We start from the raw sequence: 18,648 nt of genomic DNA, 5'->3' as shown, positions 1-18,648 counted from the left end.
TCCAAAAGTAGACTAGGAGCCAGAGCGTTCAGCTATCAAGCTCCTCTCCTGTGGAACCAGGTTCTAGTTTGGGTTCAGGAGGCAGACACCATCTCCACATTTAAGAGTAGGCTTAAGACTTTCCTCTTTGATAAAGCTTATAGTTAGGGCTGGCTCAGGTGAGTCCAGTGGTCTTGTGCTTTCTCGTCCCTCTCCTCTCTCCTCCTATCACTTCCTGCAGGTGTTTCTGGCTCTGGAGCTGTGGAGTCTGGATCTGTGGCTGCGGGTCACCTGCTGCCCCCGTGTTCCTGCTCGACACCCTCTGCTGCAACTATTGTTACTAGTCCTATTGTTATTATTGTTATTATAATCATTAACATTACGATTGTTATCATTAACACTACTATAAATATTTGTACCATTTTTCATTTAGTCTATAGCAACATCACCTTCACTGTACCTCTGTGTGTATATTGTGTAGGCTGTCTCCCTCCCCTCTCTCTCTCCTTCCATCCCTCTCTTTTTCTCTCTGTTCCTTTCTCGCTCTCTCTCTCTTTCTCTCTCTCTCCTTCATCCCAACCGGTGGAGGCAGATGGCCGCCCACCCTGAGCCATGGTTCTGCTCGAGGTTTCTGCCTCTTAAAAGGAAGTTTTTCCTTGCCTCTGTCGCCTAGTGCTTGCTCTTGGTGGGAACTGTTGGGCTTCTGTAAATAGCATCATAGAGTACGGTCTAGACCTGCTCTTTTATGAAAAGTGCTCATTCTGTGTTATTTAAGTTAATACAGGTGCATCTATCAAAATGTATCTGTGATAAAATAAGGGTTCAAATTTATTACAGTACATGAGTCCTCTGATTAGAAATGCGGCCCTGTTGTTTTATTAATAAAATACTAACCATCTACTCACTTACGCACACAACTAATTAGGCTGCAATGCGGCTTAAAGTACTTGTTGTGGCTCAACCATGCATCGTCGTGTATTATTTTCAACAGCTTCCCCCAAGGCAGCCAACACAAAAGCTGAACTGAGGGGCCCATCTACCTTTTTCTGTCTGTGGGTTTCTCGTGTGGTTTTTGTCTGAGATACTAAAACAGCAGGTCAAACTGTCAAAAGGGCCTAAAGCTCCTGAAACACACACACACAGTCATATGTAGTTTAAATAGACCATTTTGTCGTGACACCAAAGCATTGCAGGTTCACAAGCATTGCTGCAAACTTTAGCCTGAAAGAAGGTCAACTTTGATACTCAGTAGTACATTTTCATTTTATAGCTTCTTTATTACTTGATGAAAGGTGCTCCTTTATGCTTTCTGTGTATAATTAAGTGAATTACCGTTCTCGTTCCTGGGTTTTGTGACTACAGAGTATGTTGCCTGCATCGGATCAGCTACGTGAGCCTCTCCAGACACTGAAACATAACAAAAATACATCACTCTACACATAAGTCGCAGGTAGGTATATAGACAGATAATTATTTAGAAAAATAAAACGGGTGCAAGACAAATTAATTTACTTCCAAAGCAAAATGGCCCGTGACAAAAAGGAAGTGAGACACGACAGGTTTGCATGCTACAGAGGTGATTTATTGTACAAGTAAAAGTAAAATAATCCACAAAAATATGTGTTGTGGCAAAGTATGACTATCAGTTGTGTCAGATGTGAATAGATGAGTGAGATGTGTGTGTGTTGCCAGGATAAACCAAAAGAAAGACACAGGACAAACCCGCTAGGATGCTGGCCTATGAGGAGAGAGAACACAAGACTGATCAGTCCTGACTAAATAAGCTCTGAAGGAAGAGCTGCACAGGTGAATGCCCAGCCCAATCAGCCTCCCTGCCTGCAGCCTCCTGCAGGAAGAGGAAGCAGGATGGTGTGGGGGTGTGACATCATAAATATTATGTTATATCAAATATTATTATATTTTTATTTTAATATTGTAATACTTCTATGTAATATTTTATGCAAACTGACGAACTGTTTTGAAATTGTACATTTCAGACGTCACCTTCAGAACATTTATGTGCTGTAAAAAAATTATAAATGCAAAATATTTTCTTACTGTATACTTGGAAACCCTTTCTGAATCTCAAATAAGTGTGTACACACACTTTCGCTGATGCATAGATTAACATGGATGCATTAAATGGACACATATGACTGATGGATTCAAAAATGACACAAAATATTGTGGTTCCTAGTCGTGTAGAGCTTTATATAAATCTATTGAGGCTGGCTAGAACTGGACTGATAAACTCTCTTTTTGTCTGTTTGTTTTGTTAGTCTATCAGAGGAGTGCTTTGGAAGGCCTGTTGATAATACATTAGCCTACACTAATCTAATCTGCATAAAATAAAATTTCAGTATCAGTTTCCTGCATCATTTCCAGAAGGGTCAAACTTGCAATATTTCTATAGGACGTAACTTTACATGTCCTTTTTACAATGTGCAAAGAGTGGAAATGTTAGAACTAAATGGATTTAATGGCTGTGTAAGCTGATGGAAAGGTAGGTAATTGTCCCATCTCACCTTACCACCTGGGATAATTTACACAGTGACAAATGCATAGTCATGTAGGAAGGAGGTTGGTGTTTCTCACCTGTTTGTGGAGAAGGGGACGACTGGAACGAGGAAGGAGATGTTGTGTTACCTGTTTGAATAAAATAAAAACAATGTAAACAGTGTGATGGCCACCAGGAACCACAAAGCTTTGGTGCTTATTGGCATGTTTGCTGCAAGTTAGTAACATTGTGTTTCGTCACAGATGTCACATTCTACAATGAGGAGCCAACTTTCAACATACTTTGTTTCAAGTGGTTTCTCTATGTTTATTCTGTGTACCTGTGATGATCGTTTGATGTTTCCCACATCGCAGTAATCCGACAACCAGCATCAGAGCCACCAAGAAAACACTGACACCAACGCTGAGCAGCAGATAGAGCTGAGGGGCATGATGGGAGGGAGGCTCTTCATGAGCTTCTGGAAAAATAATCATATGTGCTTCACATGAGACATCCTAATGCTGTAAAATACATGTTTTTAATTATCAATATAATACTTAAAACTATTAAAACAATTACTATGTCATTTGCTTAATTAACATTAAAAATGTATCTAAAAATGTAAAGTTTAACCTCCTCAGACCTCATCTTCAGTTCTCAGTCACCAATCACAACACTTTAATTTTTCAGACCAAAAGTTCAAACACATCAGAGACCCAGGCCAAAGTCCTCAGGTTTTAAGAATTTAAGCTTTATTACCCCATCAATTCTTTTGCAGCTAGACTGCAGAGGAGGGCACAGTCTGTTACATGTAGGCATTTGTAATACTTCTATACATGGAGCTCGACAAAGGTAAGGTACAAAGCATCACTGGACATGAAATTAAGTCTTACCTCTGACTGTCAGCCAGCTCTCTGCTGATTCTCCAGCTCCAGAGATGCTGCACTTGTAGAGTCCTTCATTAGACCTGGAAACAGTGTGGATGGTCATGTTTCCTGTAGAGCTGCTCTCCATGAAGTGGCCGTCTTTATAGAATTCAGCGTTGAGGTTGGAGGACGTCTGCTTCGTTCTGCAGCACAAAGTTACATTGTCTCCCTCCGTCACAGGAAGGACAGGACTCTCCAGGATCACTGAACCAGCTGAAAAACATATTTCAGAAACATTAAAATTCCTATGCATAAGCGCAACTTGGCTGCGCACTGCGTAAAGGAAGCCCTAAAATATTAAACACTTCATGGGCCAAAATCCATTTTGCAGGTGACCCTGTCCAACGCCGAACACTGCTCAGCTTACTTGCTTGTCCAACTTTCTACTTGTCCAAACTGGAACCCGCCGACCGCCATCACTGACCTTAGATAAGTACCTTAAACAGTTTATTTGCAATGGACATTTGCGATAATGATATCTTCAGAAAGTGACAGAAGTCACACAGAATATGAAAAAGTCCATTGACTTACACATGGGATTATTTTCACAAATAAATTAACTTCAGATAAATAAATTAACTTTTTTAAAAAGGGGGACTTAGTGTTTGACTACTTGGATACCAGTGACAGTGATGTTGACAGTGTTGCTTTTCTTCCTTCCAATTTCACACCAGTATTCTCCACTGTCAGGTCCTGGAAAGGCATTTTTAATTTGACAGGGTCCTGTTGATGTCGACCAGCTAGAAGCACATGTTCTAACAGATCCTTTGGTCTTCCTCATCCAGTCAATCCCTCCAGCCCCTCACAGCTGATAACAATGGACTCATACTCAAAGTACTGCTGTCTGTTTGGAACAACCTGAGGAAAACCTACATCTGAGACAGAGACACAAAGAATGAGATGTGTTAAAACAAACATTTAAAGTAAATGAAGTTACTTCGATTCTAACAACATAATTTTTAATTCATGATAGTTTATCGTAATAAATGGACATGGACATGGTCTTAATTCATTAGGCAAAAGTTTAAAAAAACGTTATTGTCATTTACAACGTGAATGTAGCGACACATAAATATGATTGTTTGCAGCAATAATATTCAAATAATTTTACCATGTTCATACAGATTTTCCAACAGACTTGAATTTGGAGAAGCATTACGTGATGACATTCTCTTAATGTTGAAAAAATAAATGTATTTACCTTTTGATTTATTACAAGTATGTTATTGGTATTCTCATTTGAGTGTGAAGTTTAAAAGTTTTAATGTCATCTGTTAATCTTTTGCAGCCTATGACTCTGTTTTTAGATCCCCAAATGTCCATGAATACATCAATTATAGAGCTGTCAAGTTGGGGATGATGTGATATAGTTGAAGCTTATTTAAGACGTATTTGTTAACATGACCCAACATGAACATCACATTGTTATGATTATCTGCTTCTTACCAGCTTTTCGTGGATAACTGAAGTCAACTTGTCCAACCAGCAGCAACAACGCAGTCATCACTGGAGAGACAAGAGAGCTGTTTACTGCATCAGATTAACATATAACATATACAGTATAACATAGCTGTAACATGTGAATGTAATATTTCGTCCATCATTGGAGAGTTTATCAGTGAGTAGATTACAGCTTTAAATCTACCAGCTTCCAGAGAGAACATGTGCAAAGTACATCAATGCATTTTGAATAATTAATACCAAGAAACTATTGACTATTGAAACTATGTTTCACATCTGTTATATAACATTGATTAACTCAATATCTGTTTGTCAACAGACTCGGTACTCACACAGTCTGAAGCAGAGCGCTGTCACCGGCATTTTGTCTTGCTGCTGACTGTCTGAGCATCAGACTGAATTTAAAATATGCAAGTCAGAGCCTCCTCCTCTTCCTGTTTCTCTGATTTGCAGTTCCCAAGAGACAGAGAGGCTCTGAGTTCAATAAAAGAAAAAAAAAAGGTACAATCTCAACAGGCGCTGTCAGAGAATCTGATTTCAGAAGAAGTAACTGGTGAAAAGAAAACAACAAATACATAATGTAGTTTTAAGCACAGTTTATTATGATATCTTTTGTGACAGTCAGCTGGGTGGACAAGCTGAGCTGTAGAGCTTAACCACTATCATGCCATTTTATTGGATATCTGGATATTTTTAGGCCTTGAGTGGTTAAAAAAATTATTAGTAGGGTTTTATTGCACGACTTCATCACTTATAGGTGCATGGAGAAGGGGAAAATCTGAAGTCCTGCAAAACCTGTAGAATAAAGAATTACTTAATTGTCTGATCTACGTGTTTAAGCTTGTGGTCTTCATCAGGGTCATCATACAACACATTATAGATCATTTAAATATGATGGCCATGAAGCAAAAACTTTTTAAAAAGTATCAAAGACAGCCAATCATATACATACCAACCAAAGGAGAACCCACACAAAAATGGGCTGGGCATATGGCGCTTCAGGCCAGCCACATTCAGTTGGTGCTTGTCAATTTTTTGAAGTCTCTAACAGAAACGAAGTGGAACCTGTGGAACTGCCAGCATGCCAAATATCTCACAGGAGATCTGCCTCCATTAGGAGGAAAGATGTAACCAGTCCCATTGCAAGACATCTCAATGAAACACAACCTCAAATTTCTTCTTTAATTTTTTACAGGCATGGAAGTGCAGCGTAAGAGGTTGTAATGTCAGTTCTCTCAAACAGAAGAGAGAAGCAGGAGGCATGAATGGGCATGTCTCATATATTATATGTTATGTATAGTCGGGGACGGACTGGGGGTAAAAAATGGCCCTGGACTTTGATCCAGGCCAGCTCACCAGAACAGTCTATTGTATAATCCACCACGGCCGCCCTGCTAATGCACACACGTACAAACAGAACCAGCCTCTAATGAACCACCTAGCAGCATCACAGCCATTGATCACTATGGCAGTAGGCTAGTACTTTAAAAAGGCATGGCCGTAACCAGCTATGAGGCCACCGAAGTCCGGACCTCTGTAATTATATTTAGTCTATAGCCTATTAATAAAAGAAATTTGAATAAAAACCATTGATAACAAGCTCAACTTCAATAAAAGCTTTAGGACCATGTGGACGCAGCTGATTAAACAAGGGTGTCACTTTGTATTGGAAAGTGGTGGGGACATTTAAGGCCTCATATTAGTGGTGTGACAAAACACTTAGTCCAGGAGACATGAGAATGCACAGTATTGGAGTCACGAGAACAAGACAACAAGATACTCCAATGCTAATTTGAAGAAATATTCATTGATGGAATAGGCTGTTTGATTGTGGGGTTTGGGGGTCCTCCCCCAGAAGATTTTGAGCATTAAACAAAAAATAAAGCATTCTGGAGACATTTTCTGCACCAATTTATGGTGGAAATGTCTTCATTTATATGAAGGGAAACAACATGCATGTGGCCGGTGACAAATCAGAATACAAAGAGTTTTTGGCGATAAATACATTTAGCGAATTTCAGGGTGGGTGAAACAGGGTGAAGCGTCTCCCCATGAATAGAGACGCTGTGTGCATTTACGCATGAGCCACATCAGCATAACTTCATATTTAAATCTCCTGACAAGCTGACAGGATCATCAGGATGTTAAATAATATGCTGTGTTCTTCTCCACATCCAATCGGTCCAGGTTCATACAGAGACACTGTTTGAAGTACAGCAGCCGCACACCTGATCCATCCTGAGCATCTAAACATTTCAGACGCTAAAATTTTAATTCTGTTTCCTCTGCAGAGTTTCTTCTGTCTGACCTGTCAAGTTTTAAACATTTTTTTTGTTTTGCTGCATACATGTCCCACGATATTAACTGTGACATTACTGCACGTATGAAAACGTCCGTCGCTTTGAGCTGAAAAGTGGTGGGTCTCCAACATTGACAGCGTTGTGTTGTTGATTTGTGCAGTGGAGGGAGATAAGGTGCTGCGCGAATACATGTGCTGCGCCCAGCTATGCAGAGATTTTGTCCTAGTAAGAAACAATTGAAAATCAATATGTGGCGTTCAGCGTTGATATTGAGGTGGGCCACCACAAATAAATCGATGTATGTTAACACTGTACGGTTCAGCTGCACTATCTGTGGCTTCGCTGTCCTCTCTGTTTAATCTTTCACCCGTGAACCGGGCTGTGGCGTCTTTCTTTTCCTGGTTTTAGCGTCTGTGGCCCTGGTACCAGTACGACTACAGAACGAGTCGGTTGCTTTTTTCATTTCAGATGGATGGGGTGGGGCTAAGGGCTGCACAGATGTTCATATGGAATAGACCAACAGGCCAGGGGAGAAGGGGGCTTGGCTCGTGTTGCTCAACCTCTTCAGTATTAGTAAAAATGTTTAGGCTAAAGAAGGTGGCCCACTGGGATTTGTCACGGTACTCCAGATGGCCAAGCCGCTACTGTGTATAGTGGTGTTTTATGTTTTATTTTAATGTTCACACACAGTAGAAGCTGCTCTTTAGTCAACCACCACATGTGCATGCATTGAAGTGCAAACTTACCTCAGTGAGCCAACTATTAAGTGTTCAGACAAAGCTGAGCCAGTCGATTTTTGACAATTTTAAAGGTTAGGCAGTTACCGCTGTGTCTTATCATCTTAGGGGAGAAGTTGAACCAAATATTTTAATTTATATTGCAGTTATCGTTACCGCTGTGTCTTATCATCTTAGGGGAGAAGTTGAATACATTGACTCAGCCTTGGCTGCTGGAATCATCCGGCATTCTTCGTCCCCCCGCAGGGGCGGGCTTCTTCTTCGTGGATAAAAAGGACAAGTCGCTCCGGCCTTGCATTGATTATCGTGGGCTTAATGACATCAAAGTGAAAACCAGGTACCCCCTCCCTTCTCTGCTTTTGAACTGTTGCAAGGGGCAAAGATCTTCACTAAGCTTGAGGAATGCTTACCATCTAGTGAGGATCAGGGAGGGGGATGAGTGGAAGACTGCTTTTAACACTCCTAGTGGACATTATGAGTATTTGGTGATGCCGTTTGGACTAACCAATGCTCCAGCCGTTTTTCAGTGTCTTTGTATATCAGGATGACATACTCATTTTCTCTCCCAACCATTAGACCCATGTGCAGCAGGTCCATCAGATCATCAGCTTTACGTGAAGGCAGAGAAATGTGAGTTTCACGTCCCCAAGGTGTTATATTTGGGGTATGTGGTGGCTGAGGGGGAGATGAGCATGGATTCAGAAAAAGTGAGAGCAGTTAAGGACTGGCCGGTGCCAATTAATCGCAAGCAGGTGCAGCGCTTCCTGGGATTTTTTTATAGGACGTTTATCAGAAACTTTAGTCAGGTTGCTGCTCCCTTGCATGCTCTCACTTCTTCCAAGACTAGGTTTGTTTGGACGCCTCAAGCTGATTCTGCCTTCCAGAAGCTGAAGAACAGTTTCATTGCTGCTCCAGTTTTGGTGTTACCAGATCCCGGTCAGCAGTTTGTGGTTGAAGTGGACGCTTCTGATGTGGGCATTGGAGCTGTCCTGTGCCAGCGCAGTCCTCAGGATGGTAAGCTCCACCCCTGTGCTTTTATGTCTCGCAAGTTGTCCCCTGCAGAAAGAAATTTACGATGTTGGCAACCGTGAGCTTTTGGCCATCAAAGCGGCATTGGAGGAGTGGAGACACTGGCTGGAGGGGGCAGCGCAGCCATTCCTGGTATGGACCGACCATAAGAACTTAGAATACCTACGCACTGCAAAGAGACTGCATTCTCGTCAAGCCAGGTGGGCTCTTTTCTTCGGTTGGTTTAATTTCACGCTTTCAAATCGTCCTGGTTCAAAGAATGTCAAGCCTGATGTTCTGTCTCACCTTTTTGATGTTGCCCACCTAACCGTCTGTATGTTCCCCCCGAGTTAAGGTCTCTGGTTATCCATTGGGCGCACGCCTCAGTTCTCACCTGCCACCCCGGAGTCAAAAGGACTTTGTTTGCAGTTAAACAGCGGTTTTGGTGGCCTTCCATGGAGGTGGAATGAGAGAGTAAGTTTCAGCCTGTCCTGTGTGTGCACAAAATAAGGTGTCTCATTAACCACCTGCTGGACTCCTCAGGCCCCTCCCTGTTCCATCTAGGCCCTGGTCTGACATCTCCCTGGACTTTGTTACAGGACTCCCCCCCCTCTGAAGGTAACACTACTATCCTGACTGTTGTTGACAGATTTTCCAAGATGGTACATTTCATTCCGTTGGCTAAACTCCCTTCTGCCAAAGAAACGGCAGATATCATGTTATCCCATGTGTTCAGGTTGCACGGACATCCCAGTGTCAGACCGGGGCCTTCAGTTTATCTCCAGGTTCTGGAGGGCTTTCTGTAAGTTGTTGGGTGCTACAGTCAGCTTGTCCTCGGGATACCACCCCCAAACCAACAGTCAAGCTGCGCGGCTCAATCAAGAGCTGGAGATCGGCCTGCGATGTTTGGCTTCTCACAACCCCTCCAGCTGGAGTAAACACCTTATTTGGGTGGAATATGCACACAACACCCTGCCCTGTGCCTCCACAGGCCTGACTCCCTTCCAGTGTGCCTATGGTTATCAACCACTCCTGTTCCCTGCCCTAGAGAGAGAGGTGGGGCCCCCTCGGCCCAAGCTTTGGTGTGGCGGTGTCGCAGGACTTGGACCAGGGCTCGTCAGGTTCTCCTTCGCAACTCCATGGCTTACAAGAGGGCTGTGGAGATCCTCCGCCCCTCAGTACAAAGAAGGTCAAAAGGTCTGGCTGGTCAACCGTGACCTCTCTCTGCGCGTCGAATCCCGTAAGTTGGCTCCTCGTTTCATTGGCCCCTTTCCCGTCTCAAAGGTTGTTAACCCTGTGGCTGTGAGATTAAGATTGCCTAGGACCATGAAGATCCATCCTACTTTTCATGTGAGTCGAGTGAAACCCGTAAAGGAGAGTCCCTTGATTCCTGCAACGCCTCTCCCCTCTCCTCGTAGCATCATTGACTGAGGACCTGTGTACACAGTCAACAGTATCTGGTGGACTGGGAGGGTTATGGTCCTGGGTGTCAGCCACCAACATTCTGGATCCTGAGCTCATCTGTGAGTTCCACCAGAGACATCCCGAGGAGCCTGGCCCGTCAGGGGCTGTCCTTAGAGGAAGGGGTACTGTCACGCCCAGCTCCTGCACTTAGGTAATGTGCTCAGTTTTGTCTGCTACCACTTCCTGTTGTACTTCTGTGACTCATCTCGTTTCAGGTCTTCGTCTGCCTCCCCTCCTGTGTGATTACAAGTCCCCGCCCCAATGTGCTCCACCTGTGTCTCGTTGTCTCCCCTGTCCCAGTGTATACAAACCCTTGTTTCCTCTGTGCTTGTCCCAGTTCGCCTTGATCCCTTGTGTCAGCGTTCCAGCAATTTCCTTGTGTATGCCTTAGTGTGTTTTGACCTCAGCATCAGTTTTTGACTATGTTTTCTACCCTTCTCTCTTCTATACCTCTGCCTGCTAGTTTTTTGAACCTTGTTCAATAAACTGCCTTTCGTGAACCACCTTGAATCTTGCCCCGTGATTCCATTACCTCAGGGTGAGCCCTGATAGGTTCAACATGACCTTATTCAGGAGATAAGTGTGTGTGTGAGAATGAGCACAATACTGATCAAATATAGTTACACATACTGGACATCATACAACGCTCCCATCATTATCTTAATAGGAATATAAGAAACTGTCCAACATACACCATAGTGAGAGCAATATAAACCCCACACCTGTAATTGCCCTCTTAACAGCCGAGCAAGCATTTGGGGATTCATTTCTAGTGATCAAAATCAATTTTAGCCACATTACTCTTTGACACAGACACTTTATCTGATGGCTCTTTGCTCGACCTAATACAAAGCAACCTACACACTCAAAGCACTGGAGTAACATCTAGTAACTACCACTCTAAACTCTTTCTAGCAGTAAACTATCTGTAAGGGCATTTAACTTCCATAAAACATAACTAATGCACAAATTTCATAAATTTACTTCTGTTGTTGATGCACAACTCTTTGGAATAGTGACTGTAGTAATATCTCGAACCACCAACTAGTATGCACACAATGTAATGAGCACAATGTGGTTGAAGTTAGAGTTATTTTACTTATGGTCTACATTATGGTGACCACATTATGGTTTTCTAAAAAGAGGACACTCGGGGCAGGAGGCAGACAGACACTCACAGTGGGTGAGGGTAGTGGTGTGAGGGGGGATAACCACGCATCTATGTTATTGTGTGACATGTGGGCCTCTAGGTTGCACTTGACACTGACACATACGTACCAGCTTTCCAGGTCATGCATTCTGCTTCACACACAATTTATATTACAACAATAATTTTAGTAAAACAGAACAAGGGGAAAGTGTCTCAAGAAGAGAGGCAGCAAAAGGAGCACATCATTTTACAATGGCATCCTGTCTCCGGCTGAATCTACATCTGTCCACTGCAGAGGCTCTTTCCACACATGAAGTAACTAGTATAAATTTGTGTACTAGTACTATATTATAACAGTAAAGAAAAGTAGGCCTATGATACTAATATATGTATAAGTTACTACTTTATAGCGTTGTGAATTATTTTGGAGCATTACAGCCTAAATTGTTATCATTAATTACTAGAGCAATGGTGGTCTACATTGTCATCATTTAAAGTGTTATTTTATAGTGTAAAGTTAGGATCACAGTGTTAATAGCTCTGAGTGTGTGTGCTCCTTTCTGTATCTAACTGCCCAGGCTCAGCAGTAGCACGTGTGTGTGAGTGAGCAAGCCCAGTGGGATAGCAAGACAGCATAAAAAACACCTGCAAATGAAAATGTAGAAGCAGATTTTGTGTACATTGTATTACAAAACATACATCAGTATAGTCCATCACAGTAAGAATGTCCTGTTTCTAGCACAGAGCACAAACAACACCAGTTTATTCCACAAAAGTCAGGTTATGGTTCAAATAGTATGATTAGCAGAGGGCATGCAAAGGACACAGAGAGGAGGAGCAGCGCAGTCAGGGACTTTCCCAGCAAATGCTTAGGCACGTGAAATTCTGGGACTTTCCCAGATTCAGGTGCAGTAGGAAAGAGAGCCAAGAGATGATGTGAAGCCATGAAACAGAGCTATAAAATGAGGTCCAGAAGGAGGTGAAAGTCAGTTGTTACGTGGTTTTCGTGTCAACTTGGGTCTCTGTTCTGGTAACAGATTGGGACTCTAATTTGATCTCTGATACACTCCAGTGGAACTGTATTCTTATTGGTGTCAGTTTTTCCTGATAATAAAAATGTTGGTAAAAGTTCAAGCTTTCTTATCTGGCCCAAGTCTTGAATTTTTTACACGACAATGGTAGGCCTATTTGTAACATTTCAACAGCTTATTTTTGTTTATGTTTGATTAGGGCTAATATTAGTGTATTCATTTTAATTTCAGATCATATAAAATGAATATTATTTCCAGTTATAGTTGTTTCATTATTTCATTAAAGGGGACAGAGCGTTTGCTGTCAGGGCCCCGAGGGTCTGGAACAGCCTGCCTGAGGAAATCAGGTCGGCTGAGTCAGTGAACTCTTAAGTCCCTTCTTAAAACATGCTTTTATAGGAGCGCCTTTCCCGATCTTATTTGACTTTATTGTATTCATTTTATTTTATTCTATTTTACTTATTTTATATTTATCTTAAACGTGTATTTTGGTCTTTTCAATGTTTTCTTGCTTGTATTGTTGTCTTTGCACTTGTTGAAGCACTTTGTAACTTGTTTTTGAAAAGTGCTCTACAAATAAAGATGATTGTTGTTGTTGTTGTTGTTGTTGTTGTTGTTGTTGTTGTTGTTGTTGTTGTTGTTGTTGTTATGGTACATTGATCTCATTTATTAAATGCTTGCAAGTGCAAGAAAAAAGCTCCACATGGTGGTTAAGATTTCTGGACATTCTGGGTGATTAAGAAATCCCATTTTTTAGGTCCCAAAAAGAGGACGTATGGTCACCCGTTACATTGCATCTTCTTTTTTCTGTCATTGAGGTATGGGCTACACTGAGCATCAAGTGCGTTGAGTTTTATCCAGTATTTTAATTATTATTCCTTTGGTATTCTAAATATTTAGAGTTTGTTTGAATGGTGCTGACCAATCAGAAATGCTGCCAGGCACAGTGCCAGGATATTTACTCTACCAGTGCTAAGAGGGGGCTAAACCAATTTTTGGGGGTGCTAACAAAATATAAAATTGGGTAATTTCATGATGTCAGCGTTAATTTATAAGGACATGTTCCTTTTTTTTCCAATAAAAGCAGCTAGTTCACACCACATTCAACAGAAGTGAAATACAATTAACAAGAAAAGAGACAAAACTCAGAAAATTAAACGCAAATGACCAACAACAAATCCAGAGCTATTGACAACAGGCCGGGTGCAAAAACCAATATTAGGCGACACAAATGAACTAACTGCCACTTTAACAGCTAAACCATCACCAAAGCACATACATGTAACAACATCATTATTGGATACCATCCTTTGAATTGGTTTGGTCTCTCTGTCCCAACCCTCACTGTTTTTGGCTCTGTCACACTTACTCACTATCAAGTCAAAAAAGGCCTCACTCTGCCCTCTGCAGGAAATCTGCCTCATATCACAGCATATGCACACATTTATTTTAACCAAGAAGCCACTTTGAAAACTACATATTTTTGTGATTATTCACATTTTGTTCTGACACAACTTCCTTTTTCCAACCAACTGTTTAATGTGTTCCTGCAGCATTTTACACAGCTGACAGCTACAGCAGGGAGCAGGTCCAAAGGTCAATATCAGCCGTTAAAACCGGTCATAAACAGACAAAAGTAAAGAAAATTAAAGTGCAATACAAGGACACACACACACACACACACACACACACACATTCATTCTCTGTATACTGGGCCAACACATTTACTATCAGACTTTGATTGGCTTGATTTACTTAAGACCATACTACAGTGAATGTGAATGGATGGATGCATTTATTTTTGCTTTGAAAAATGTGATCTAATGTTCATTTTAAAAGTCTGTTTGAATACAAGACCTCTGCAGACTTAGATAACACAGTGTATTAAGCTTAAAAACGAATGAACACGCATATATCTTTGTTATATTGTGTTCTTTGGTTTATGCAGCACCCACTTACCACACTTATGACTTTTGTTTATTCTGTCTGTTTTAATGAATAACATCATCGGGTCGGCTGTGGCTCAGGAGTTAGAGCGGGTCGCCTGTTAATGGGAAGGTTGGTGGTTCAATCCCCAGGCTACATGTTGAAGTGTCCTTGGGCAAGATACTGAACTCTGAATTTCCTCTGGTGGCTGAATGTTAGTTTCTGTTTGAGCACATTCAGTGAATGAATGTGTATGAATGTAGTGTAAAAGTGCTTTGAGTGGTTGAAAAAGAGGTGCGATATAAATACGGCGCATTTACATTTCCAACTCATGCATATGCCTTCTCTAGCCCTAGCGAGCTAGGATGTAACAATTCACTTTACCACCCATTTTCAACTGACACAACTTCGTTGTTATGGGAGGTCCAAAGGTCAATATCAGCCGTTGAAACAGGGCATAAATAACACACACACACACACTAACATACACAGTACAGTGCATACAGAAAGTATTCACAGTGCTTCACTTTTTCCACATCTGCTTTTTTGGTTTTTATTTTTAACATTTCAAACAAACTTCTTTGATGTTGTCATTATGGGCTATTGTTTGTAGAATTTTAGAATAATAATAAATAATAAAATAATAATAATTTTGGAATAAGGCTGTAAATTGTTATTTTTTTAGAAAAAGTGAAGCCTTTGATTAATATCAGCCAGCCAAAATAAGTCACTCTGATGTGATTAGAAGTTAATATGATTGGCTTGATTTACTTAATACTACAGTGAATTACTGGATTGGATTAATTTTTTTTAATTTGTTTTTGAGTTCAGTATAAAAATTTAATAGTGTTCATTTTAAAAGTCTTTTTGAATACAAGAGCTCTGCAGACTCACAACACAGAGAACTCAGAGTTTTAAGCTTAAAAGCAAATACATGCAGATGTAGATGCATGCAGTCTCAAACTCTATAAACCCCATTTGAGCTTGATAGAAGGGAACTCTCATCACACATAAATTACCGTCACGGTTTGGTTTGGTCTGTGTCTGGTGTTACTTTCAAGCTTGGTTTTCTTTTATTTGATTATCCTTGTTTTACCTGTTCACTCCCCTACCTGTGTATACATAGACTTCTGTTTTTTTCTGTCCCTGTTGGGTTCATGAGTGCCCAGGAGTGCTAGCGCTACCGACTTTAAATGTAGCACTACAAACCTCACAGCATTACTCACAGCAAAACAGTGTAGTCTGTATTGTGTCTCATTGCAATTGCTCACATGCAGAAAAGTCAACAGTGAAGAGATCTTGCCACAGGTACCTAGTCTCCCAAAAAGATGGCACCCTGCTCTAAATATATAATCTGAATACAAAAAGAATCAGAAATAAAGTAACATAATAACACTGTTGGCTGGACAAAGGGCAAATTATATCACAAAATCCCTTTCAAGAAAGGGGGACATTTAGCAGTCATCTTCTTTACCTTATACAATTTAATTAATTGACATTAGTTTCTAAAAATCTTGCTTTAACTTTGATATTAAAGAGGCTTTTTTGAAAATTCTTGTCAAGGAGAGCGAATACTTTTTATAGGCATTGTAGCATTGGGTGTTTGGATGGTCATTGTGTGTGAGAAAATATTCTTCAAAGCTGATTTTTTAAGTTGTTTTTTAAAGAAATCGCCTGTCACCAAAGACTGGAGAAAAGTTTGTTCTTGAATTAAAAAAGATACTCAACATTGAAATTAATGCGCTTTCAAATTTCATGTTTACTTGAACACCAACCACTGATGTAAGAACTGAGATACAACAATGTCCACTACATGTTGTTAAGTATCAAAATTCACTATGGAATATTTACTTGAGTAAAGCTTTGACAACTTTTATAATAAATTTAACATTTACACCTTTCTGAAGTGAAGAAAAAGGGTACTGTATTTAAAGCCAATCATCCATCTAACATGCAGAGATGAAGTGGCAGAGGTGCTGCCTGTTGAGCAAAAGTTGCAGGGTTCAGATCCTGCTCTTGGGGCCTCCTTTTTTTTAATAAAGAAAAAAAAATAGCCACTTAATGAGACCAAGCTAGGTATCAGCATCAAGTCTCAATTCTAGTGATTCCTGTTGCTAATTGCTTTGTCTCAACTATACATCCTAGTGAATTATAGGGCCAAAATATGAGAGACAGGTGGTAGCTAGAATCCTAAAATTAAGCCTGAAATTGCAATTTTGTGCATCTCTGGCTGTAAAAGAGCAACCAATGAGTGCAATAAATTTTCTTCTGGGTTGGCATTAATATAATTCAGCTTTGTTGAATTAGCCCACATCTTCACCAGCAGATGGTGGTGTGCATTTGCTGAATGAAGCTCCAAGTACTGAACCATTTTCAATGCTGTCGAAAAGCAATAATGCTACAGAACATTGAATTTGCCATCACTAGTCACAGAAGGGGCAAAAAGGAGATTCCTAACAGTGTTTCAAACAAGTAAGCAACTACAAACAACTGTTGAGAGGAAAAAGATATGTATTTGTCCTTTTTGGAAAAATAATTTATGTGACATTAAAAGATCCTGGGTAGCATTTTTTTCTCTTTTTTTATATGTGTGTGATATTACGTATGTAGTGTGTTATCTGTGTTTTCTTACTGCTGCATAACTTAGTCAAGTAGAATGTAAAGTTCTACTTGACTTGATATTTAACAAAATACAAAGATAGCGTTTCTCTCTGATACATTCGTTCATTGCAGCAGCAATAAAAAAGTACAGATTTGGTAGCAAAAAGTAATCACAGCACTAGAATGAAAAATGCAGCACTATAGATTATATTGTCAAAAGTATTGGGACGCAAGTCCAAATGAATGAATTCAGGTATTCCAATCACTTCCATGGCCACAGGTGTATAAAATCAAGCACCTAGGCAAACAGACTCCTTCTCCAAACTTTTGAAAGAAATTTCCTCACTACTAAATATTCCACGGTTAACTATAAGTGGTATTATAACAAAGTGGGAGGGTTTGGGAATAACAAACTCTGGTAGGCCACATAAAGTCACAGAGCAGGGTCAAGTGGAGACAAGTTGTCTGGAGTGACAAATCATGCTTCTCTGTCTGGCAATCCGATGGACGAGTTTGGGTTTGGCGGTTTGTGGGGGGGGGTTATAGGGTTGTTTTCCAGGGGTTGGGCTTGGCCCTTTAGTTCCAGTGAAAGTAAAGGTTAATGCTTCAGCATACCAAGACATTTTGAACAATTTCATGCTCCCAAATTTGTGGAAATGGTTTGAGGATGGCCCCTTCCTGTTCCAACATGACTGCCCACCAGTGCACAAAGGTCCATAAAGACATGGATGAGAGAGTTTGGTGTGGACTTTACTGGCCTACACAGAGTCCTGACCTCAACCCGACAGAACACCTATGGGATGAATTTGAGCTGGGACTGCAGCAGGATTTCTCGTTCAACATTTGTGCCTGACTTCACTAATGTGTTTCTAAAACAATGGTAAAAAATTCCCATGAACACACTCCTAAACCTTTTGGACAGCCTTCTCAGAAGAGTTGAAGTTGTTATAGCTGCAAATTGTGGGCTAACTCCACATGAAACCCAAGGGATTAAAAATGGGATGTCATAAACCTTCACGTGCATATAAAGGCAGGCGACCCAAAAATTTTGGCAATATAGAGTATTTGCTTGATTGTAAGGATCTCACTCTACTCTGTTGGAACCGAGGATGTTCTAAAATAACAGAACCAAAATAAAAACAAACGAATGTATCCGTTCATAAATATGATAAACAAAGGGCCAGTTCACCAAAATCTCAAAAGACCACATTTTCCTGCTTTCTTCTTTTCTATAATACTTTCCCACAAACACGTCCCAGCAATGAGATGCATTCATCAAAAAGGTAAATATTTGATCAAATTAAATGATCAACTAACTGATACTTACCAACTTTCTGATCAGGTTCACACAGCAGGAATAACACATTCATCACTGGAGAGACAAATGAAAACAGCTGAACTGTTATGTGGGTGTGGTGCGGGGACAAAGAGGACCCAAACGCAGCGCTCTGAGCGAAGGAGGTTTATTTAGGGAAAAATGGGGTTGAGGGATTGGAGTGGAGGGAGAGGAGGATGCCGGGGAAACACTGGCACAGGGAAACCGATGGGACTGGGACAAGGGAGCCAGG

The 18,648-nt window shown here is 40.8% G+C and overlaps 1 protein-coding gene across 1 annotated transcript; it reads right to left on the bottom strand.

The window, feature by feature from the left end:
* Positions 1 to 1,311: 1,311 nt before the first annotated feature.
* On the bottom strand, positions 1,312 to 18,445 carry LOC123966153 (the record flags this gene model as incomplete). The annotated part of the gene is made up of 8 exons (XM_046042359.1): positions 18,408 to 18,445; positions 5,196 to 5,337; positions 4,849 to 4,908; positions 4,024 to 4,277; positions 3,370 to 3,615; positions 2,817 to 2,954; positions 2,575 to 2,625; positions 1,312 to 1,386 (listed from the first exon to the last, which is right to left on the bottom strand). Coding segments are annotated over exons 4-8 (670 nt in total), but the record flags the coding sequence as incomplete, so codon positions are not given.
* Positions 18,446 to 18,648: the final 203 nt, after the last annotated feature.

Source organism: Micropterus dolomieu, unplaced genomic scaffold, assembly GCF_021292245.1.
Source record: "Micropterus dolomieu isolate WLL.071019.BEF.003 ecotype Adirondacks unplaced genomic scaffold, ASM2129224v1 contig_12806, whole genome shotgun sequence".
NCBI classification, from domain to species: Eukaryota; Metazoa; Chordata; class Actinopteri; order Centrarchiformes; family Centrarchidae; genus Micropterus; species Micropterus dolomieu.
Note: the sequence above shows the minus strand (reverse complement) of the source record. Positions and strands in the feature narration are given on the sequence as shown.